Source organism: Octopus sinensis, linkage group LG19, assembly GCF_006345805.1.
Source record: "Octopus sinensis linkage group LG19, ASM634580v1, whole genome shotgun sequence".
Lineage (NCBI taxonomy): Eukaryota > Metazoa > Mollusca > Cephalopoda > Octopoda > Octopodidae > Octopus > Octopus sinensis.
Window position 1 is genome coordinate 45,122,602 of NC_043015.1, and position 25,893 is coordinate 45,148,494.

General features: G+C 38.6%; 1 protein-coding gene and 1 long non-coding RNA gene across 3 annotated transcripts in view; one reads left to right on the forward strand and one right to left on the reverse strand.

Moving 5' to 3' along the window:
• LOC118767200 overlaps positions 1-22,934 on the reverse strand; it is a 33,953-nt gene extending 11,019 nt beyond the window's left edge. The window contains exons 1-3 of one of the 2 annotated variants that reach the window (XR_005003106.1): positions 22,888-22,934; positions 16,377-16,483; positions 7,289-7,294 (exon numbers count right to left, since the gene is read on the reverse strand). This is a non-coding gene — a long non-coding RNA (uncharacterized LOC118767200). Of the gene's footprint in view, positions 1-7,288; positions 7,295-16,376; positions 16,554-22,887 lie in introns of those variants that run through there. The other variant, XR_005003105.1, reaches the window with a different exon arrangement.
• Positions 1-25,893, forward strand: part of LOC115221969 (staphylococcal nuclease domain-containing protein 1) — a 52,232-nt gene that overhangs the window by 23,277 nt on the left and 3,062 nt on the right. Inside the window, exons 7-21 of the mRNA XM_029792067.2 lie at positions 1,171-1,326; positions 3,443-3,549; positions 4,462-4,552; positions 5,674-5,759; positions 6,287-6,422; positions 7,822-7,904; positions 9,219-9,402; positions 11,272-11,413; positions 13,577-13,692; positions 14,992-15,180; positions 17,596-17,731; positions 19,055-19,181; positions 19,943-20,009; positions 22,104-22,211; positions 23,100-23,348. Of these exons, the coding sequence (XP_029647927.1) occupies positions 1,171-1,326; positions 3,443-3,549; positions 4,462-4,552; positions 5,674-5,759; positions 6,287-6,422; positions 7,822-7,904; positions 9,219-9,402; positions 11,272-11,413; positions 13,577-13,692; positions 14,992-15,180; positions 17,596-17,731; positions 19,055-19,181; positions 19,943-20,009; positions 22,104-22,211; positions 23,100-23,348 (1,977 nt within the window). The remainder of the gene's footprint in view (positions 1-1,170; positions 1,327-3,442; positions 3,550-4,461; positions 4,553-5,673; positions 5,760-6,286; positions 6,423-7,821; positions 7,905-9,218; positions 9,403-11,271; positions 11,414-13,576; positions 13,693-14,991; positions 15,181-17,595; positions 17,732-19,054; positions 19,182-19,942; positions 20,010-22,103; positions 22,212-23,099; positions 23,349-25,893) is intronic.

Here is a 25,893-nt window from a genome sequence, read left to right on the forward strand (position 1 = left end):
CACACATACACACAAACATATATATATATATATATATATATATCATCATCGTTTAACGCCCGTTTTCCATGCTAGCATGGATTGGACGGTTCGACCAGGGTCTGGGAAGCCAGGAGGCTGCACCAGGCTTCAGTCTTGATCTGGCAGTGTTTCTACAGCTGGATGCCCTTCCTAATGCCAACCACTCCGTGAGTGTAGTGGGTGCTTTTTACGTGCCAGGGGAGGCTGGCAACGGCCACGATCGGTTGGTGCTTTTTACGTGCCACCAGCACGATATATATATATGATGGGCTTCTATATAATTTCCATGTACCAAAGTTAATGAAAAGGCATTGATCACCTCGTGAACATTGAGACTGAAACCAAGATGGCATGGTTGCAAATCAAGTTTCTTAACCACAAAGAAACCCATGCTTACACACACACATATATCGTCGTCGTCATCATCTAACCTCCATCTTCCATGCTGGCACGAACTGGACAGTTGACAGGAGCTGGCAAGCCAGAGGACTGCCCCAAGCTCCACTTTCTATTTTGGCATGGTTTTTACAGCTGTATACCCTTCTTAATACCAGCCATAATTACAAAGCAGGCTGTATAAATATACCGCCTGCCCCATCTTGTGTCTGAGCCATACTGCCCTTTTAATATTCAGTTAGCTCTGGTTAACAGAGAAATGTAATAAATTAACATTTTTTTCCCTGCAACATTTATCATGGATTTGAAAGTATGTTAGCACAGTCTTTTATGTATTTATTCTCTCCTTTATTATTATTATTTTTTATGTCTTCACTTTTCTTATCCTTGTATCCAGCATGTAATGCCCTATAGTAATCACTATAGCCAATCCTTCCTTTCCTGGCCCTTCTGGAATTCCCTCCCTCCACATATGTTTCCCAACTGTTGACTCACAAAGGTACATTAATGGCAACACTGACCTAACCTCAGAGAGTCTGTGAAGCCATAGGTACAATGTCTTCTAGACTGTGCAAGCAAAAAAAAAAAAAAAAGAAAAATCGGGATTATAACACATGGAAATATGTTCCCTTGCAGACGTGCCCAGCTCCTGCCAGTAAATGGAAATAAGTGTAAAATATAACAATGATACAAAAACATAAATCCATTTGTTGTAAAATAAAAAAAACCTTTTTTTTTTTTCTTTCCTTCAAGGCACCAATGTTCAAAATGGAAGGTGTTCAACAAGTAGCAGAAGAATTTGCAGAAGAAGCCAAATATTTCACTGAATCACGGTTGCTGCAAAGAGATGTCAAAATCATTCTGGAAGGAACCTCTAACCAAAACTTCCTTGGAACAGTCATACATCCGGTAAGGTTTACTTTTCCACTTCATATTTATTCTTCCTCATTCTTACATGAAGTAGGGCAGAGATAGCTTAACCCTTTAGGGTTTAGATTACTCTGTCAAATGTAATACTTATTTATTCCCATTGTTTTGAATTAATTGTGCCTTATCATCATCATCATCATCGTTTAACGTCCGTTTTCCGCGCTAGCACGGGTTGGACGGTTCGACTGGGGTCTGGGAAGCCAGGGGCAGCACCAGGCTCCAGTCTGATCTGGCAATGTTTCTACGGCTGGATGCCCTTCCTAACGCCAACCACTCCATGAGTGTAGTGGGTGCTTTTTACGTGCCACCGGCACGGAAGCCAGCCAAGCTTCAAATTTTTGATGTGATTATTTATCTTTAGAATGACATTGCAGGGTAGGTATGAGAGGCTGAATATCATAAGTTTGAACATAAAACAAGGATAATATTGTGGCCGGTTTAAGCACTAAAGGGTTAAGCTCTTATGCAGTTTTCTGATTTCCAGCCGGCCTTTTTCTATAGAGGTTCTGTTTTTTAGAGGCTCTATGTAATTAGCTACATTATATTGTCACCTAATTTTGGAGGAACAGGTAAGTTGATTACATCAGCCTCTGTGCTTAACCAGTATTTTATTGTCCCCAAAAGGATGAGAGCCTAAGTTGATCCTGGTGACATTTGAACTCAGAATGTAAAGCCTGACAAAATACTGTTGAGCATTTTGCTCGTTGTGCTAATGATTCTGCTAGCTCACTGCCTTATTTTAATTAATATATATATATTTACACTATACATATATATGTATATATATACATACAAATATATACATATATGCATAGAAATTTCAATAGTTTTAGAATTTTTTTTATCATATAGCATTCACTGCATCAGCCTTTAACTTAATTTATGTCACTAATTCCTTAAGCCCTATGAAGGGATGGATAGTGTGAATTTAGCCCTTTTTATTTTTGCTCGCCAGGCCCCCGTGCCGGTGGCACGTAAAAAGCACCCACTACACTCATGGAGTGGTTGGCGTTAGGAAGGGCATCCAGCTGTAGAAACATTGCCAGATCAGACTGGGCCTGGTGCAGCCTCCTGGCTTCCCAGACCCCAGTTGAACCGTCCAACCCATGCTAGCATGGAAAGCGGACGCTAAATGATGATGCTACGTATTTATTGCATTCACTTCAGATAGATTTGAACTCAGAATGTCCAATATGAGATGGGTTTTTTTTTCCTTTTTTATTTATTGTTTTTCACTAGTGTCAGTCATTAGACAGCAGCCATGCTGGAGCACTGCTTTCAAGGGTTTCACTGAACAAATTGAATGCCGTACATATTTTTAAAGTCTTCTACTTATTCTATTGATCCCTGTTGCCAAACTGCTATGTCACAGGGACATAAACAAACCAACACCAATTGACAAATGGTTGGTGGGGAGTAAACAGCAGGCACGTGTGCATGCACACACACACACACACACAGTTTCTCTCTACCAAATTTATTCATAAGGTACTGGTCAGCCCAGGGCTATAGTAGAAGACACTTGCCCAAGGCACTGCACAATGGGACTGAACCTAAAACCAAGTGGTTGCAAAATGAGCTTCTTAACCACACAGCCATGCATGTGACTGTAAGATTTGGCTATCTTACTGTCCTGGAATGCATAGTGGCTGTAGCCAGCACCGCATCGACTGGCCTCCGTGCTGGTGGCACGTAACAAACACCATACAGTTTAGTTTCTATCAATGAAACATCATCTAATTAGCTGTTTACCCCTTTTCCATTCAGTTCTATCAGAAGCATCATCATCATCGTTTAACGTCCGCTTTCCATGCTAGCATGGGTTGGACGATTTTGACTGAAGACTGGTGAACCAGATGGCTGCACCAGGCTCAAATCTTGATTTGGCAGAGTTTCTACAGCCGGATGCCTTTCTTAACGCCAACCACTCCGAGAGTGTAGGGGGTGCTTTTTACGTGCATGTATTTTTGAGATTTAGCTCTTTGACATTCAAACTGACCATATCCAGCTCAAATATTCTATTTGTTTGATGTTCAAAATAAATGCAAATGATTCTAATAGTTTTAAATGAAATTTTTTTGTTTCCTACTTACAGAGAGGCAACATTACAGAATTTTTATTAAGTGAAGGTTTTGCACGATGTGTTGACTGGAGCATGGGAGTTGTTACAAGTGGGACTGAAAAGTATCGTGCAGCTGAAAGGTAATTAGAATGATTTAATTTTTTTTCAATTCCTTTTATCAGCATCTAACCCTTTTATCTTTCTGTACTTCTCTCTACTCATTTTCCTCGCCTAACTTTGTCCCTCACATCCTTCTCCCTGAGGTCCATAGTTTTGCATGCTGCATAGTGATCTTCCTAGTGTGATGGCATGAAAAAAGCAAAAGGCGAAAGATTTATCCGCTCGGGGTGAGGAGAAACCTAAGGCGGCGAACTGGCAGAAACATTAGCACGCCGGGCGAAATGCTTAGGAGTATTTCGTCTGCCGCTACATCTGAGTTCAAATTCCACCCAGGTCGACTTTGCCTTTCATCCTTTCGGGGTCGATTAAATAAGTACCAGTTACGCACTGGGGTCGATGTAATCGACTTAATACCTATGTCTGTCCTTGTTTGTCCCCTCTCTGTGTTTAGCCCCTGTGGGTAGTAAAGAAATAGGCATGAAAAAAGCACCCAGACATCACCAAAGTGGCTGGTGTTATGAAGGGCATCCAGCTGTAGAAACCGTGTCAAAGGTGAGGCAAAAGCATGATGCAGTCCTGTGAAACCATCCAGCCAATTACAGCATGGAACATGGACATTAAATGATGTTGATGGAATTGATATAATAATGATCTTCAAACTTAATTAATTTAAATTTCATTACTGTGTCTTTTGGCTTTAATGTCTTTTTTTTTTGTTCAAATTGTTTATACTGTTGTTCTCCCTTATCCCTACTCCAAAGTATTTAAAAATAAAAAAACGATATCTGGGTATTTGATAAAATTCTTGTGCCAATGCTAAGATATTAAATCCCAAATGTAGCAATTATAAATTACATAATCATAGTTTCTAAGCTTTTCCATTTTGAACTTTGTGTTTCATATTGAAAAAACATTCACGTTGTATATTACAGAAAAGCCAAAGAAAACCGACTGCGGATATGGAAAGACTACAAACCATCTGGTGTCGTTATTGATGATAAAAGTAAAAACTTTACTGCTAAGGTGAGTGGCAAAATTAGAAGCATGTCTTGTGTTTGAGAGTTGGTGATCAATTTAGTTTGTTGTCATGTGATTAGAGGGAGATTTGGCTACTAATTGTAGCAGGTTGAGTGATTAAGTACAGGCTTGATGAGTGATATTGCGTGTGTGTGATGAATACTGTAGCATAGGTGGTAAGCTCTTGAAAAGTTGCCAGTTTTAATTTTTCAGTTATGGAGATTACACTAAATGTGCAAATGCCCTTGGGAAAAGTACGAAAGTCTTTTGAAGTCATTCAGGTTCGGGTTGATCATCTATGGTGGATGCCTCTAATCACAAATGATGGTAGTTTCTTGTAGTCCAAGAAAGAGAGCTCTGCAATTTCTTGCTGAATTCATCATCATCATTGTTTAACGTCTGCTTTCCATGCTAGCATGGGTTGGACGATTTTGACTGAAGGCTGGTGAACCAGATGGTTGCACCAGGCTCCAATCTTGATTTGGCAGAGTTTCTACAGCTGGATGCCCTTCCTAACGCCAACCACTCCGAGGGTGTAGTGGGTGCTTTTTACGTGCCACCGGCACGGGAGCCAGTCAGGCGGTACTGGCAACGACCTCGTTCGAATCCTTTTACACATGCCACCAGCACAGGTGCCAGTAAGGCAACTTTGGTAGCGATCACACTCGAATGGTGCCCTTTTACGTGCCACGGGTAGGGAAGCCAGTTGGCGGCTCTGGCAACAATCACGCTCGGATGGTGCTCTTGGCACCCTACTAGCACGGGCACAAGTGCCAGTAAGGCGACGCTGGTAATGATCATGCTCGAGTGGTGCCCTTTAAGTCCCACTGACACAGAAGCCGGTTAGCCGCTCTGTTCCTTCTTCAAATAGATGCTACCTGAACAGGTGTGCATAGTGTACCATATGTCAGGTGTCAACACGATCACAGAGCAACGTGAAATGGAGCGTTTTGCTCAAGAACACAATGCACCACCTGGTCTGGGAATTGAAACCACAACCTTGCAATCATGAGTGCAACAACCAAACTACTAGACCATGTTCCCTTAACAATCACAAATATACTATTCTTAAACACGAACAATTTTCTCTTGTCACTTTCTATTCTTATTTCACTTGTTTTCTTCAGGTTGTAGAGATTGTTAATGGAGATGCTATGATTGTTAAATCATCAGATACCAGAAAAATATTCCTTGCTAGTATTCGACCTCCTCGGTAAGTAACAAAAATATATTACTGTTACTCTTTACTCTTTTACTTGTTTCAGTCATTTGACTGCGGCCATGCTGGAGCACCGCCTTTAATCGAGCAACTCGATCCCGGGACTTATTCTTTTTGTAAGCCCAGTACTTATTCTATCGGTCTCTTTTGCCAAACCGCTAAGTAACGGGGACATAAACACACCAGCATTGGTTGTCAAGCAATGCTAGGGGAACAAACATAGACACACAAACATATACACACACATACACATATATACATATATACAACAGGCTTCTTTCAGTTTCTGTCTACCAAATCCACTCACAAGGCTCTGGTCGGCCCTAGGCTATAGTAGAAGACACTTGCCCAAGGTGCCATGCAGTGGGACTGAACCCGGAACCATGTGGTTGGTAAACAAGCTACTAACCACACAGTCACTCTTGCGCCTCGTAATAATTTTCTTAGTTTGTGACCTAAATTTACTTTGAACTTTGAAATCTTTAAAATTTTTTTTTTCTTTTTTTCCCCTCTTTCTTTAGACTTCAATCAGAAAACAATGAGAATGCTACACCAAATATCATGAAAGACTCTAATCGGCGTGTGAGACCACTCTATGATATCCCTTACATGTTTGAGGCTCGAGAATTCATGCGCAAAAAACTTGTGGGTAAAAAGGTATGTTTTGGTATTAGTTTTGTTAATATCAAAGTCTTTGATCAAATTGTAACTTAACCCTTTAGTGTTCAGATTACTCTGTTAAATGTAATACTTTTTCACTCAAATTGTTTTGAATTGATCATGCATTATCTTATAGCTTTGAAGTTTCAATGATGTGATTGTTTATTTTTAGAATGTCAACCTAGGTTAGGTGTGAGAGGCTAGATATCACCAGTTTGAATATAAAACTTGTAGAATATTTGGGCTGGATATGGCCGGTTTAAACACTAAAGGGTTAATATATTTCCATTGAATGAAAGCCATTGAGCTGGCAGAATTGTTAACCTGCTGGGCAAAATGTCTAGTGGTATTTTGTCTGTCTTCATGTTTAGAGTTCAAATTTTGCTGAGGTTGACTTTGCCTGGAATAATAAAATAAGTACCAGTTGAATAATGGGGTTGAGGTAATCGACTTATCACCTCCCTCGAAATTGCTGGCATTGTGCCAAAATTTGAAACTAATTCATTCACTCATTGTTCGACTGTGGTCGAGACAATGGATTTTACCATGCTATGCCAGACTTCACGGTCCATCATGGCATTACAGAGGTCCTGTTGCTGGATGCCTGTATCCCTGGAGATTACATCAGGGTATGAGAGTGTGCGCCCTCTGGTATTGCGAGTAGATGGCTTCCAGAGGAGAAGAGTAGAAATTGCCTCGTTTTCAGCTCTACAACAATGTCCAGCAAACTGGACTCTCCTACCTTTCACAAGAGATGACACGGGTGGTAGTTTCCCATATATTTGCATTTTGGTTGGATGACGCTTCCACGAGAGATTTTGAGCTCTCATAAGGAGAAACTAATATATTTCTAGTTAATGTACTTAAACCTTGTTGATCTTTGGAAAACAAACTTTGATATCAATGTTTTTCTGTAGGTAAGTGTTTACAGTTATTTACAGTTCTGCTTTATTCTTTTTAGTTTAATTTTTGAAGGTGATGACTTGACAGTCAAAATGTTGGATACTGTTTGTTCCAACAGTTTGCACTCTGAGTTAAAAAAGCACCCACTACACTCACAGAGTGGTTGGCGTTAGGAAGGGCATCCGGCTGTAGAAACCTTTGCTAGATCAGATTGGAGCCTGGTGCAGCCTCTTGGCTTGCCAGTCCTCAGTCAAACCATCCAACCCATGCCAGCATGGAAAGCAAACGTTAGACAATGACGATGATTTCTTGCTTTTTAGCTTATTATATGCAATATTATCAGATCATAATTTTCATAGAATATTGTGGTTTTTGTTTTAGATTATTTGAAACTTTTAATCTATCATAACAAAGAATTTATCTTGTGAAAACTCAAACTTTGTAAAAAAAAATTTTTCATTCTGGCATTTTTCTTTGTTTTATAATTATGTAGGTCAACGTGCAAATTGATTATATTCAACCAGCTTCTGGAGGTTTTCCAGAGAAAACTTGCTGCACCGTAACAAGTGGGAATATGTAAGTAACTCATTCTTCAATTCTCTTCATTTTAATTTTAATACAATTCGAAATTCCTTCAGCCAACATCTATCATTGCTGTTGTTTATTTTTATTGTCAAAATATATAGTTTAGATACCTGATTTAATAGTAAGACTCTTTGTAAAATTGCACTTGAAATAAGTGTCATGTAAGGCTCTTCTATATATTAACCCTTTAGTGTTCGCATTATTCTGCCAAAATTAATCCTTTTTTGTCCCCATTGTTTTGAGCTAATCATGCATTATCTTGTAGCTATGAGATTTTGATGAGGTAGCTGTTAATTTTTAAAAGGATATTGTAGGGTTGGTGTGAGAGATCAGATATGGCCAGTTTGAACATAAAACAGGCAGAATACTTTTGGCTGGATATGGCCGGTTTAAATGCTAAAGGGTTAAGGGACAAACCCTTTTGTTACCATATTTCAGTGTAAATACATTTGTTTCAATTCATTTGGAAAATGAGGAATTTAGTAAAAAAAAAATTTACCATTTTAATCAGATGTTTGCAACATAAATTAACACAAGATATTGAAGGAAGATTCTAATTTAAATCACTTTGAATTAGGAAGCTTGTAATATAAACCAAGGAGAGTCTAAGGCAGGCTGGCAATAAAAGGGTTAATGTAGGAGAATTCCACTAATTTGCATTTTGATGAATTCATTAATAATCTTGCGTTGAGTGTGGGAGGTGTTTCACTTGTTCAAAAATAAATTTATGTTCAAATGCCTAGCAGTATCGGCTGATATACTCTCCAGCCTTCTTCAGGTGTCTTGGGGAAATTTCGAACCTGGGTTCTCATTCCTAAGGTATTTTTCAATTTTATTGTTATCATTATTATTGTTAATGTTTAGGTCACTGCTTGGAAGCAAACTTGGAATCTTGGGGTTAGTAGCCTGCGCTCTTAACCACTACGCCATATGCCTGTGGGCATATGGCGTAGTGGTTAAGAGCGTAGGCTACTAACCCCAAAATTCCAAGTTCGATACCTTAGGAATGTGAACTCAGGTTCGAAATTTCCGCAAGACACCTGAAGAAGGCTGGAGGGTATATCAGCTGAAATGTCGTGTTAACAACAAAGATGAGGACAAATATCTGTTGAATGTAAATAATGCTCGTAATTCTTCATCTCTTAAATATAGAACCAGATTATTTTTGTTGGATATGGCCAGTTTAAATGCTAATGGTTTAGGGATAGAAGGACAGCATCTATGACTCCATTTCCTGGGCTTGGTGGGATTGGAAATCTCGCTCAAATGTTTGCTATAATTTCATTTTCGTTTCTGTTTATCCAGTAATGTGGCTGAGGCTTTGGTGAGTAAAGGTCTGGCAACTGTGATCCGCCATCGTCAAGATGATGACCAACGATCTGCCCACTACGATGAGTTACTTAGTGCAGAGTCCAGAGCACAAAAGAAAGGACTTGGTGTTCACTCTAAAAAAGAACCACCAATTCATAGAGTTGCAGATTTGTCTGGAGTGAGTAAACCTTTGGTAACTTGGTTATGTGTGGGTGCATTGCATGCATGCACAAATACGAACTGATTTTTACACATGCACACATTTACATTTGTCTCTCAGGTATTATTTATGAAGAATAGGGAAAGCACAGTCTCTTTGAAATGGAGTTCTTGTGAAAACAATTTTGAAGATTAGCTATTTTGTGCTGTAGAAACTAAATGTTAATTTACTGTTTTTGGTGTTTAGCTTTGATAAGTGTTACTAGTTTTGTATAGTGAAGACTTTTTGAGTAGTGAGGATTCCTTTCTCTTACTGTGTACAAAACAGTCTCACTAATTCTGGGGCCATGATATATATATATATATATATATATATATTACGGGGATGTACTTGCATAGCAAGTGACTTGATCTGAGATCGTGTGCTGGAACGAAAACAATTGCAGTGTGGAAGGTGTTTATAAGCCATTTAAGAAACACACAAAACCGTTAGATTCACTTCAACATTTAAATTTAATTTTAAAATTTCAACATTTAAATTTAAATTTAAATGTTGAAGTGAATCTAAACGGTTTTGTGTGTTTCTTAAATGGCTTATAAACACTTTCCACACTGCAATTGTTTATATATATATAATAACTAAGTATGCTGTAAAGTGTTTAGTTTTTGAGCAGAGAGGAAACCATAGGGTTGACAGGATCCTTAGGTTTGTCTTATGTGAAGATTTGGCAATCTATCTATTGCTGGTGTTACAAAAAAAATCCCCTCTATAAAATTGTTGGGGATAGGAATAGCATCCAGCTGTGGAAACCAAGCCAAACATTCAAGGGAGACCTGATCCTTCAACTCATTTATATGAACAGTAATTCTGAATAGGAATTGACTTGAACTGTAACAACCTCATTCAGTCCATAGCAGCAGGAAACGGAGATGTAAAATGATGATAATGATGTGATTCTTATCACTATAAACTTAACTATTTCCATTACTGAGTTGTTTTATTCAGTTCTAATTTGCTCTGTTGTTACGTCAAATATGTTGTTCAAACTCATTGACTTATTAACCTGTTTAGTATTTAAGACTGCCCTACTAAATGTCATATTAAAACCTAAAACCTTGTTACATCAGTGATATGAAATACCATTATAATATATAACCAATACCGTAAATCCTCGAGTATAATCCGCATTTGTTCCCCAAAATTTAAAGGTCAAAATCCCTAGTGCGTATTATACACGAGGTTAAAAATGAAAATTATTTTCTAAGCAATGTTCGAGTCTCTATTTGCTGCCCGGCAATGTTTATTCAGACGCATTTTGTGATGTCGGGCACAAAAATACCTTAAATCATCCATAACTTGCAATAAGCAACATTTATTAAACCTTATTACTGTTATTTCTTTATTTTCTGCAAACAAAATGCACAAAAAAGCTACACGTTTGCATTATGTTATATATACAATAATAATAAAGGACGTTACCTATACATTTTTACAAACCAAGGACGTTATATAGATCTCCTTGACTCAAGTTAGAGAAGGGGTGCGTATTATACACAAGGTTTAGGTTTTTCAGAGGTACAGCCCCCTAAAAATCCCCTGTGTATTATACTCAAGGGTGGACTATACTTGAGGATTTACGGTATATAATGTTACTGATGTTTTATTAAACTCTTCCAAATTTTTTATTATATTGAAAGTTAATATCAACTGTTGAGAAATATAGTCATAAAATTATTACGATAGAAATCATCTTATCCAATCAATTATGATTTGTTAGAAATGTTGCAGTTTTAATTAGCAATTAGAGCGTTTTATCACTTTGCCATGTCTTAACTGATAACATTGACTTCCAGTTTTTATATTTGTCATTATATAATTTATTTGCAGGATTTTAGCAAGTCTAAACAGTTTTTACCATTCTTGCAAAGGGCTGGACGATCAGAGGCTATAGTTGAGTTTGTGGCAAGTGGATCCCGTCTTCGGCTTTTTATCCCCAGAGAAACTTGCCTCATTACATTCCTTATCTCTGGTAATCTCACATTTATTAATCTGCTTTCTATTCCATGTATGTAAATAGTGTTTTGCTTATACATCTATTTTTCGATGCTAGCATGGGTTAGACAAATATCTTACTATGGAATTGTTTTGCAGCTGGATGTCCTTTCTGCCACAAGTAAGGGACTTTGTATTCCATTCATATTTCAAGGTTACAAACTCAGTGAATGATTTCTTGGCAAGGAAAATGGCAACATCACAGTTTTTTGGAGAAGCACACAGAATCAAACACACAACTATATACACATATAATGGGCTTCTTTCAGTTAATGTCTACCAAATTCACTCTTAAGACTTTGGTTGGCTTAGGGCTTCAGTGAAAACACTTGCCTAAGCTGCCATGCTATGTATGGAATTGAGCATAAAACTATGTGGTCAGGAAATGAACTTCATAATTATGTAGCTATGCTTGCATCAAGTTGCTAATGGAATTACAAGAATGTTATAGGGAGAAAAGCATGAAGACAACTATGATTTTTAGATTTCAACAGTATAGATATTTTGATATTTCATATATTTGTCATTTCAAAGATATAGATAGTGTGATCAGGATAAATTATCCTTACATTGCAGAAAAATACGTTACTGGCTAGCCATGAGACTCGAACTCACATCCCTGTGATTATGTGTCAAGTGCTTTACCATTAAGCTAAACTGCCCAGTAAGGAATTCTTCTGCAATTTTAGAACTTATAAATTTAGCTTCATAAAATAAACTTTGTTTGTTTACTTTCATCATAAGTTGAATTTAACGTTAGCGTCGTATGAAGCTAAATTTATAAGTTCTAAAATTGCAAAAGAATTCGTTACTGGGCAGTTTAGCTTAATGGTAAAGCACTTGATGCGTAATCACAGAGATGTGAATTCCAGTCTAGTGGCTGGCCGGTAACATATTTTTCTGCAATGTATGGATAATTTACCTGTATTGCGCTATTCATTAGCATTATCCCGCGTTTGAGAATAAAAAATTTATATCTATATCCTTCAATACATCTCAACACTTCTAAAACAAACTTTGTTTGCTTTCATTTCTCATTTCATTTTTATGGTATACATAGTTTATATACATATAAGGATTGAGATTGTACGATATTACCTTCTTGGTTTCTTCATATTTCAATTAGTATTGTTTAAAATTTCTACCACATTGAAAAAATCTTTTAGCTTGATATAACGTTTATTTTTCATGCCAGTATGAGAGAGGTTTGAAGCAGTTATTTTTAAAGCTGAATGTCCTTTCTACCAGTGATGTTTAAACCATGTAAAAAAAAGAGTAACTTATTTAATTAGCCTTGCGATTAATGGCATTTCACCTGACACTATCTTGCCTCTTTAGATATAGTGTATTTAAGATTACCTGTATGTTCTTTCAAGACAGGTAAGATTCGAGGGGAATTAAGCCAGTCTTTCACTTCTTCTTCATCTATATACAATATGGACACGGTGTTGTGTTGTATTTTACTAATTTTGACAATTTGTGTGTGATTTACATTTTATATAAGATAGTAATATTTTTTGTATTATTAATAATCGGCAGAAGTTACAGAATGACTCTAGGGTTGAGAATTACGAAGTGTCTACATAAAAAACTCTTCGTCCTTGAGTCAATCTGTAACTTTTGCTGAATATTAATACACGTACACACATACACACAGGCGCGTTTTGAGGTCTATTTTCATGTTTGTATCGCCAAACCTAGGTAGTAATTCACGACTTCTTGTGATTAGGCATAAAGTAGAAATGATCGCCTGGCCCCCGTGCCGGTGGCACGTAAAAAGCACCATCCGATTGTGGCCGTTTGCCAACCTCGTCTGGCATGTAAAAAACACCCACTACACTCATGGAGTGGTTGGCATTAGGAAGGGCATCCAGCTGTAGAAACACTGCCAGATCAGACTGGGCCTGGTGCAGCCTTCTGGCTTCCCAGACCCCAGTTGAACCGTCCAACCCATGCTAGCATGGAGAACGGACGCTAAACGATGATGATGATATTAGTCAAGCATTATGTGGAAGTGGTGTGTATATCATTAGTATAAGCGCTGGTAGAATAATTCATTGCTGTATCAAAATTTAATCTCATGAGTAATTTCTTTTTAGCCATATGTTAATTATTATTTCATGATTATGTTTTCTCTTAGGTATTGATTGTCCTCGTGCCTCAAGACCTGCGCCTGGTGGTGGTTCAACAATACCAGCGGAACCATATGGTGAAGAGGCTTTACAATTTACACGGGAACTATGTATCCAAAAAGGGGTAATTTTCACTTTTACTTCAGCTTCATTTTTTTGTGTTCAAGTTTTTATTTTCTTAACTAAACAAATGGCCAATTTTTTTTAGGGACTTCTGCTTCACCAGATACATATATGTATATATAAAATATGAATCAGAGATAAATATATTTTATATATTTATACTGTGAAATTTGATTTAATACTAAATCTGATTTTTCCCTGTAAGTTTGGAACCATACTCCCTAATATTATTATTATTTATATATATATGTATACACACACACACACACACACACATGCGTGCATGCATTAATTAATTTATTAAAATTTTAAGAGGAGACAGGTGATAGCAATTTTGAAGTTTTGATTTGCTAGCCCCCTTCAGACTGAAGAAAGGCTAGAAAACCGAAATTTCAAAGTCACTGTCACCCTTGTAAAAGTTGAATAAAAGAAAAAGATACTCTACTAAAAGGTATTGAGTAATCCTTTAGTATAATGTTTAATTGTTTCCATATATAATTTGACTTAAATCATTCATTAATATATATATATATATATATATATATATATATAATATGATTCTAACTTACAGACAAGGTCAACTTTTTAATAGGGAAGGCACAATGGCTGCAATTTCCCCAGCAAAGTCACGAATACAAACCTTTCTGCTGCCATTATTTAGTCCCCCATAAGCCGGCAAGCTGGCAGAAACATTAGCACACTGGGAAAAATGCTTAGCAGTATTTCGTCCGTCTTTATGGAGGGGGAGGGGACCAGTTAATCAGATTGACCCTAGTACGCAACTGCTACTTAATTTATCAACCCTGAAAGGATGAAAGGCAAAGTCGACCTCGGCGGAATTTGAACTCAGAACGTAACGGCAGACAAAATACCTTAAGGCATTTCGCCCAGCATGCTAACGTTTCTGCCAGCTCACCGCCTTAATAATAATAATAATGATGATGGTGAAAATGTTAGTAAACGTATCAGTGTATTTGCGTTTGAAATGACTGTCATGTCTCTTCTATAAGTATAATTGTTTGTCAGTTATATTGATGTGAAACTGAATTCAAATTCAGCTGAAGTCACCATTGCCTTTCATCCTTTCCAGTTTGATAAAATAAAGTACCAGTCAAATACTAGGGTCAATGAAATAAACTAAGCCCCTTCCCTCCCTAATAAAACATGTTGGCCTTGTGCATAAATTAAATGCAACTTTTGATATATAAAATGGAATTACTGGTCTGACTATATTATAGCACTCATGCTCACTTAATGCAATTGTCATATTTTCCCTTTTTTGTTTTGTCTCTTTCTCTAGGTTGAAGTTGAAGTAGAGACTATTGATAAAGGTGGAAATTTCATTGGATGGTTACACATTGAAACTACTAACCTGTCTATTGCACTTGTCGAAGAAGGTTTAGCAAAAGTCCATTTCACTGCAGAACGTAGCGCGTGTTACAAAGCTTTACTAGAAGCAGAAACAAAAGCAAAGACAGCTAAATTAAATGTAAATGTTTGAAATTTCTATTTTAATTTTTACTATGGAACGTATGGAAGATTTTTACTATGGGACGTATGGAAGATTTTTAGCCAGCCTCGTCTGGCACCTGTGTCGGTGGCACATAAAATCACCCACTACACTCTCGGAGTGGTTGGCGTTAGGAAGGGCATCCAGCTGTAGAAACACTGCCAGATCTGACTGGCCTGGTGCAGCCTTCGGGCTTGCCAGACCCCAGTTGAACCGTCCAACCCATGCTAGCATGGAAAGCAGACGTTAAACGATGATGATGATGTAATCATCATTGTAAAATGTGTTTTTGCATGCTGGAATGGGATGATGCGTCTCGGACTGTCACAATCCTTTGTTATTTTGCATACACAAAAACTGAAACCTGCCGGTCTTTATTGTATGTCAGCTTTTTTTTCTTTTTGTTATGCCTGGCTGCCCTTCCTACTGCCAATCATTCTACAATATGCACCTGGGGCTGGTGGATTTTATTGTGCAGTCAGCACTAGAAATATTGTCTGCATCAAAACTGAAGTCACCTGTATCCGGTTGACAGTATTTAATTACTTGGTGGTCTATTCTTCTTTGTCCAGGTCACCATTCAATTATTTCATTGTAATGACCTGGTTTTTACAGCCTTTGTATTACCAACTGCTTTACGGGTCACTCTTCCAATCACCCTTTTGCATAGGCGCAGGAGTGGCTGTGTGGTAAGTAGCTTGTTTACCAACCACATGGTTCCGGGTTCAGTCCCACTGCGTGGCACCTTGGGCAAGTGTCTTCTACTATAGCCTCGGGCCGACCAAAGCCTTGTGAGTGGATTTGGTAGACGGAAACTGAAAGAAGCCCATCGTATATATGTGTGTATATATATATATATATATGTGTGTGTGTGTGTGTGTCTGTGTTTGTCCCCCTAGCATTGCTTGACAACTGATGCTGGTGTATTTATGTCCCCGTCACTTAGCGGTTCGGCAAAACAGACCGATAGAATAAGTACTGGGCTTGCAAAAGAATAAGTCCCGTGGTCGAGTTGCTTGATTAAAGGCGGTGCTCCAGCGTGGCCGCAGTCAAATGACTGAAACAAGTAAAAAAAAGAGAGGAAAAAAGATGTCCCCCCCCCCACCTTCCATTGGATCCTATCAACCTGTTCTACTCGTGCTAATATGAAAAGCAGATATAAAAGGTTGATTGACCCTTTAGCATTCAGATTATTCTGTCAAATATAATATTTATTCATCCGTATTGTTTTAAGCTAATCCTGCATTATTTCGTAGCTTTAAGATTTCGATGATGTTATCACCTGTTTTTAGATTGACATTATAGGTTGGTGTGAGATACCAAATCTGGGCAGTTTTAACAGAAAACAGGTAGATTATTTGGGCCGGGTATGGTCGGTTTAAACACTAAAGGGTTAAACAACAAAGTATTTTTGTGGTTAAAATACTGGTTTAAGCTCAGATTTTCATGCATTTATGGTATGATGCTCCTGGGTGAGGTATATTGCACTGCTTGCTCTATGAGTGGAAGATCTTTGGAATATTAACACAGGGCAATGTGGTAGTGGTGGTATCATTTTTGCATAGCTCCTGTCATTTCTGGTCAAGCAGTTCATGAACATAGCAGCCAGAACAACTTTTGGGTCAAACGTCTTAGACACAACACCTTATTCTCGTCTGGCTCTTCACAATTCATCATGTAGTGGTTGCTATTCTGGAATACCTTGTGCAACAGTATTAGGTTTATATATAAGCCCAGTACTTATTCTATCGGTCTCTGTTGCCGAACCGCTAAGTAACGAGGACATAAACACACCAGCATCGGTTGTCAAGCAATGCTAGGGGGACAAACACACACACACGCATATATACATATATACGACGGGCTTCTTTCAGTTTCCGTCTACCAAATCCACTCACAAGGTTTTGGTCGGCCCGAGGCTATAGTAGAAGACACTTGCCCAAGGTGCCACGCAGTGGGACTGAACCCGGAAGCATGTGGTTGGTAAACGAGCTACTTACCACACAGCCACTCCTGCGCCTATAGCAGAGTTTTATATCATTCGTAATGAACTCGTATATAATTATTAGATTTTCATTTTGTGAAATTACCTAGAAACTCAGTGTATTATCTAATTTGTCGTTATGTGTTTGTATGATCGGCAATGAAGTAATGTAGGGAAGTAAGAAGAGGAAGTGCATTAGTTGTGTTTAAGAGACGTGTGGGTAAGGTGTTCTGATGAGGGAAGGAAAAATAGATTCTAGATCAAAAGAAGTGTGTTCATGTTACCTGGCTGTAGGTGTGGCGGTTTCACATCTCAAGTAGTTGTGTGAGCAAATGTATTTGTACTTAGCAATTGTTATGCATGTATATATTTAGTAATAAAAACAAGCAAAATATTTCCAATATTTCCAGATTTGGTCAAATTATGAAGAACCTAAAAATGACCAAGTTGTTGAAGAACCATTAGAGCGTAAACTAAATTACTGCAATGTTGTTGTCACAGAAGTTATGCCTGATTTGAAATTTTACGCCCAGTATGTTGAGAGTGGTAAGTTTCCTTTTGTATTTTTATCTAGCTATGCAATTAAACAAGGCCTGAAATTTTGGGGTAGGGGTAGGGTGGTAAGTCGATTACATCAACACCCCAGTATGTAACTGGTACTTCATTCATCGACCTCAAAACACTGGAAGGCAAAGTTGACCTCGGCAAAGTTTGAACACAAGGATGGATGATACACCACTAAACATTTCGTCCTATGTGCTAATGATTCTGCCAGCTTGCCTTAATAATAATAATAATAATAATACTTTCTACTGTAGGCACAACACCTAAAATTTTGGTGAAGGGGATTAGTCAATTAAATTGACTCCAGAATTTCACTGGTACATAATTTATCGACCGCGAAAGGATGAAAGGCCAAGTTGACCTTGACGGAATTTGAACTCAGAATGTAGCGATGAGCGAAATATCGCTAAGCATTTTATCCAGTGTGCTAACAATTCTGCCAGCTGACTGCCTTCCCTACTTAATAATAATAATAATAATAATAATAATGGAGGAGGTGGATAATTGGCTGGTATCTATTATATTTTAGTAAAAGGCAGAGAGGTGGATGAAAAATAGTCTTAGCAGGGTTTGAACTTAAATTATGAAGGGATATGACTAAGTATTGCCAGTACTTAGTCTCCACTAATTCTTCCCCCACTACTCTTTTAAATAAATTGGGTATCTTATGGCTTGTTTAGCCCCTTAACAATCAGGTTACTCTGTCAAATGTAATACTTATTTATTCCCATATTTTAAATTTAATAACATATGTATCTTGTAGCTTAGAGATTTCGATTATGCAATTGTTTATTTTTAGAATCACATTGCATCATCGTTTAACGTCCGCTTTCCATGCTAGCATGGGTTGGACGGTTCATCTGGGGTCTGGGAAGCCAGGAGGCTGCACCAGGCTTCAGTCTAATCTGGCAGTGTTTCTACAGCTGGATGCTCTTCCTAATGCCAACCACTCCGTGGTTATATATATATATATATATATATATGAATAAATGTAATTCTTTTCCCAAATAAACTGCACTTCATATTTGAGGCTCTGATGAATCTATAAGGTGTTACTCAGGCTTTTAACTGCATCTTATAGCAGAAACAGCTGTAAGCTAATGGAGTTCATAATCATTTAACCCTTTGTTGTCTTATTTTCTTATGTGTATATATTTATATGTGTGTACACATTATCTTACATTTTGATGGCCAACCCATAGAAATAATACTGAATCAAATAAAAAGTTTCAGCAAATAGAATCACTTTATTTCCTTGTTTGTAAGTCTGTGCTTATTTAAATTATACTTGTATTCAATTTGAAGGTCCACAACTGGTTGAAATGATGGAGCAACTTCGGAAAGAACTTGAAACTAATACTCCAGTTGTTGGTGCTTATACGCCAAAGCGTGGAGTAATCTGTGCAGCTAAGTTTTCTGTTGATAATCAGTGGTAAGTAAATTGGTTCCTTTTGATGTGGCATTCTCTATTCAGGTTGTTCAACCTGTTTCAGTATTTGACAACACTAGTGTGAATATATCAGTGTATAATGATAATTTATCAACTCAGAAATTCAAACGTCGGATCTTTTCGATTTGAACGGCAGTTTTTTCTTGCGGTGTCATATGAAATTGTCACCCATAATTATGACCCTAGTATCGATCTATTGCATTTCAATCTGTTTAGGGTTAGGGGTGGTGGGAAGGGTATCTTTTTTCTTCACAAATGTAGATAAACCCAATCTGTTTCTTAAACGAGGGACATATTAATACGGCACAGAATGCTTTTTTTTACCTCAATAGACGTCATTGATTGGTTGAATTGCAGAAATTGAAGGGAAAAAAACAAGTATCTTACAAACTATAGAATTTTCTCAATAAAGCCAAGAGAAAAAGATGTTTTATAAACACATTCTACCAGTATACGAAGTTTAAAAGTGTTTAGTTACGTGGAAATTATTTTGAAAAACTGCCGTTCAAACCGAAAAGATCCCAAACGTCTGATAATGTAGTTGTAGATAATTTTGCATCTGCAAAAAATATAAAGGGGGTGGGGTGGTAGTCACAACTGAATTGTCCTTTGGATCTGTAAGTCTGTTCTATGGATCATTATCACTACCAACAGTTGTTTGAACAATCCAGTAGGTTACAAGAAATGGCTTTTTAAGTAATTTTATTTCCTTTTAAATATGAACTTTTTTTTCTTCTTTACAGGTACAGAGCTAAAGTCGAAAAAGTTAGTAATAACAAAGCAACAGTGTTATACATAGATTATGGTAATGTAAGTAATATTTAATTTTCAAGTAATTAATAGAATAAATTTAATTGTAAACCCTCTTCGTTATATGCTTTCCATGTTGGTATGGGATGGACAGGTTGTCCTGGTTTAAGGGCGGCGAGCTGGCAGAATCGTTAGCACGCTGGGCGAAATGCTTAGCAGTATTTCGTCTGCCGCTACGTTCTGAGTTCAAATTCCGCCGAGGTCGACTTTGCCTTTCATCCTTTCGGGGTCGATTAAATAAGTACCAGTTACGCACTGGGGTCGATGTAATCGAATTAATACTTAAGTCTGGCCTTGTTTGTCCCCTCTGTGTTTAACCCCTTGTGGGTAATAAAGAAATAGGTTGTCCTGGTTTGAGTCAATTCTTATTCAGAATTACAGCCACACATATCAATGACAGAGTATATATTTTAGTCGACTGAAACCAACACTAAGTGCCACTTGCAGTCTCCTTTCATGAAAAATTTGCATGGTGGAGGCACATGGCCTAGTGGTTAGAACAGCCAACTCGCAGTCATGGGATCGTGGGTTCGAATCTCAGACCGGGCGATGTGTGTGTTTATGAGCGAAAACGCCTAAGCTCTACGCGGCTCCGGCAGAAGGTAATGACGAACTTCTGCTGACTCTTTCGCCACAACTTTCTCTCGTTCTTTCCTCCTGCATCTTGCAGCTCACCTGCGATGGTCCGGCGTCCCATCCAGGTGGGAAATCCTATACGCCAAAGAAACCGGGAAACTGGCCCTTATGAGCCAGGCATGGCTCGAGAAGGAACAAACAAACAAAAAATTTGCATAGTTTGTCTTCCAGGCTGGGATAAAATTCAAAAATAAATGTTATTCCCACGTGATGACCTGAAGGACCACTTGAAGCTTTCACATAAGGAAGCCTCAAGGGGTTGTCGGTGTTCACTTCAGTCAACCCTGTTAACCCTTTCGTTACCAACCCGGCTGAAACCGGCTCTGGCTCTGAATACAAATGTCTTGTTTACATAAGTTCTGAAATAAAATCTTTCACCAAACCTTAGTCACAATTTATGTTCCTAACACTAGATTAATGATAACGAAGTTATTTTGCTAAATTCTTTGTTATATTTAAAGTAATTGAAAGAAACAAAGAACAGCTCAAAATAAATACAGTAACAAAAGGGTTAAACTGTATATTTGTGGATGTCTTCATGAATGAATTAATGGTTATGATTTTACTAGCCAAATTGATGTCAAGACAGAACTAATTTTAGACTTTAAAGGGAAACAAACCCACTGACAAGAGATTCAAACATGCCTTAGTAAGTTATGTGTGATTTTTATCTTGCCATAGGGTATTTTTTTCTCCTTTCTGTCTTAAATTGGTACATTTACTGTTTCGTATACATATGTATGTATGCATGCATGCATCCTAGCACAGGCATGACCATAAGGTGAAGTTTGCTTCCCAGTCACATGGTTTCAGGTTCAGTCTCATTGCGTGGTACCTTGGGCAAGTATCTTCTCCTATAGCCTCAGGTCAATGAAAGCCTTGTAAGTGGAATTGGAAGATGGAAACAGTGTGAAAGTCTGTCATGTACGTAAAAAGCACCATCCGATCGTGACCATTTACCAGCCTCATCTGGCACCTGTGCCAGTGGCACGTAAAAAGCACCATCCAATTGTGGCCGCTGCCAGCCTCGCCTGGCCCCCATGCCCGTGGCACATAAAAAGCACCCACTACACTCATGGAGTGGTTGGCATTAGGAAGGGCATCCAGCCGTAGAAACATTGCCAGATCAGACTGGGCCTGGTGCAGCCTTCTGGCTTCCCAGACCCCAGTTGAACCGTCCAACCCATGCCAGCATGGAAAGCGGACGCTAAACGAAGATGATGATGTGTGTATGTATGTTTATTATCGCCTTTTCTTGACATCACATGATGGCTGTAACTATGTCACTTTATATACGAGCAGTGTCATTTATTTCCAATATTCTGCAAAAATATGTTTGGCCATGGAGAAATATTACCTTGCTTGCAAATTGATGAGAGTTGGCAACAGGATAAGCATCCAGCTGTGTGTGTATAATACCAGTCATTAATTGTGTATTATTTTTATTTGTTGTTTTAGCGAGAAGAAGTTCCATTCTCCATGCTTGCTGCGTTACCACCAGTCTTCCAGTCATTACCTGCACAAGCAACACTATTTGGACTTGCATGTGTGAAATGCCCTGATGATGTAAGTAGAAAGTATTATATGTTTCAAATTGGCTGGTGGTGGGACTTGTTTACAGACAGATTTTTGCAGCCAAGTAGTCCTTATGACTTTGCTGTTTAGTCAATTTAGTTTCAAGTTTGTGTTCTGTGTTAAAATCCTTGTCACCATATTTGATGGCATATAAGATGTACCTTTTAGGCGGTGAGCTGGCAGAAGCGTTAGCGCGACGGTTGAAATGCTTACCGATATTTCGTCTGCCGTTACGTTCAGAGTTCGAATTCCGCCGAGGTCGACTTTACCTTTCATCCTTTCAGGGTAAAATTCACTTCTACTGATTTTTTAATGGCTTTACGGGGTGACTAGAGAAATGTAAGGATGTGCACGACCATCCTTGGACGGTTTTGAATGACATCCAAAGTGCGAGCCCTCTAACTGAAAAATTGTGGATTTGTATAAAGGACACACATGCAGACATTTTGCCATTTATATATATAGAGATTAGACATGCAGTAATCTTATCAACTATAAATGTAGTGAATGTTTGATATCACTTATTTTGTATATGTTAATGAAAGTTTGTTTCGTTAACTCTTTAACATTCAGATTACCCTGTCAAATGTAATGCTTATTCATTCGTAATTGTTTTGAATTAATCAAACATTATCTTGTAGCTTTGATATTTTGATGATGAGATTACTTATTTTTAGAATGATTGTAGGGTTGGTGTGAGAGGCCAGAACTGGCCAGTCTGAAGAACATAAAACAGGTAGAATATTTGGGCCAGATATGGCTTGTTTAAATACTAAAGGGTTAGATAAATTTAATCCTATCTGTTCCTCTGACACCCTTAATAGAAATGATCTAATGATTAAATTTTTTTTTTTTTTTTTTTAATTCTTTCTATTACAGGAAGATGCCAAACGTGATGCTTACGAGGCTCTAAATCATGACATTTTTGGAAAGCAGCTTGTGGTGAATCTAGAATATAAAGCCAATGGTGTTGACTTTGTAACTGGCCAGCTTGGAGAGTCACGGGACGATGTAGCATTTAGCTTAATCTCAGATGGTATTTTGCTAGTAGAGACCCGCAAAGAAAAGCGTCTCAGCAAATTAGTGGCCTCTTATATGAATGCTCAAGAAAAAGCAAAGTCCGCCAGGGTAGGTCTCCAATTATGTTTTTCAACATAATTAACGTGCAACTTAATTTTGGTTTTTGCTTTTATTTGATGTGGTTGTGTTGTGTTATAAAGTCTCTCCCCACCCCTCAGTTAGGGTGGGGGTTCTTTTGAGAGTTACTCGGGGGCCTCACCAATGTTAGTGCCATATAGAAAAAAAAACCAGCTAGTACACTCTGTAAAGAACTTGGCATTAGGAAGGGCATCCAGCTATAGAAATCATGTCAAAGCCGACATCGGAATTTGGTGCAGCTTACTAATCCTTTTCTGGATTAATTCCGTCAATTGTACACCTCCACCTTTACAAAATTATGGCGGATCTTTTCGGTTTGAACGGCAGTTTTTTTTAATAATTTCCACGTAACTAAACACTTTTAAACTTCGTATACTGGTAGAATGTGTTTATAAAACATCTTTTTCTCTTGGCTTTATTGAGAAAATTCTATAGTTTGTAAGATATTTGTTGTTGTTTTTCTTCAATTTCTGCAATTTCAACCAATCAATGATGTCTATTGAGGTAAAAAAACATTCTGTGCCATATGAATATGTCCCTCGTTTAAGAAACAGATTGGGTTTATTTACATTTCTGAAGAAAAAAAGGTACCCATTACCCTAACTAACCCTAACCCTAAAACAGATTGAAATGCAATAGATTGATACTCGGGTCATAATTATGGGTGACAATTTCATATGACACCACTAGAAAAAACTGCCGTTCAAACCGAAAAGATCCTTTATGGCGATAAGATTCGTTTCAGCTCCCACGATCGATTGGCCCGCATCAATTTGTACAACATCTTCCCGGTTCGGCCAGGCCCTTCTTGACGTGGCTGAAGATTGTTTTCTCTCGCAACATGTTGAATATCCGACAAGGCATCGGTCTGGGCAGCAGCCATCTATGCTAGATCTGGTGTTCTCCCGCTATCCAAGATCAGTGTCAGACGTATCTGTGTGCGCCCCTCTTGCCAAGAGTGATCATGCGGTCCTGAAGTTCGTCATGCACACAACTTTTTCCACGCCCACGATTACTTCGCTGCCACGTAGAGTCTTCTCTGCAATTAATCTTGAAATTCTAACCGAGGCTTCCGCGCTTCTGGACTGGCGTTCCCTGATGACGTTGTCCTCAGTTGACGAACTATGGTCATCCCTCAAAGCATATGTAATCTGTTTGACTGACCAGGCAGTTCCCGTTGGACTTCCCAAGAGGAAGAAACACAAGCCCTGGGTGACGAAGAAGGTTAAACGAGAACGTCGACTCGGAGATATTGCTTGGGCTGAATTCAAAAATCGGGATTCAACTGCAGCTTTTGAGGTGTACAAAACTCAACGAGACCGAGCCGTGAAAATTGAAAAGAAAGAATGCTTCAGTTATGAATACAAAATCGCGGCAAATGCCAGTAGCAATCCAAAAACCTTCTTTGCCCATGTCCAGCGGAATTCCCGCTTGAACAACCAGATTGCAACGTTGGTAGACTCAACAGGCGTATCGATTGAGGACCCTTATCAACAGAGTCAATTATTTGCCGAGGCTTTTTCAACTATTTTCAAACAAGATGATGGTCGTGAACCCCCTCCATTTGATAGATCGGTACCTCCAATGCTTCGATTGATCATCACGCGGGACCAAGTCAAACGTGTTATTCAAGGCCTCGATGTCAACAAGGGTCACGGCCCTGACGGCATACACCCACGGGTTATCAAAGCGTTGGCTCCGGTCATCTGCGAGCCCTTAACACGACTATTCAATATGTCATTGGCGACGGGTGTTATACCTGCAGACTGGGAACAGCGATAATCTGCCCAATTTTCAAGAAAGGGAGCCGCGAAGACCCGCTAAACTACCGACCGGTTTCCCTTACATCAATAATCAGCAAGATGTTCGAAACCATCCTTAAGAAAAGTATGATGCTCCACCTCCTAAACACAGCCTCGATCACTGATTCCCAACACGGCTTCGTGCCGAAGAGATCATGCTTGACCAACTTACTAGTAATGGAAGAATTGGTGATGCGCATCCTCAATGATAGTGATGCTGTTGACATCGTTTTATTGGACTTTGCCAAAGCTTTTGACTCGGTAAACCACCGCCTACTACTTGTCAAGCTTCAAGCATATAGTTTCCATCCGGATATTGTACGATGGGTTGGTGCTTCCTCTCAGATCGCTCCTTCCAAGTTCAAGTTAATGGTTCGCGGTCCGACGTCTCCAGTGCGAGCAGTGGCGTGCTTCAAGGTTCAGTGCTTGGGCCCTTGTGTTCTTAGTCTTCATAAATGACTTGCCCGACGACCTCACGCAACACACCCTTCTATTTGCCGACGATATCAAACTGGTCGCTCCTCGCGGTAGTATAGAGGATCTTCGTCGATGCCTCCACCAAATTTGGAAGTGGTCTAACGATTGGGACCTGTGTCTGAACGTGTCAAAGTGATGTCATCTGCCTGTCGGCTCTACTCCTGCAACTCAACTTGATTTCGAGCCGGGTCGTCTGCTGCTGGAGAGGACCGATCAGGTAAAGGACCTGGGTATCT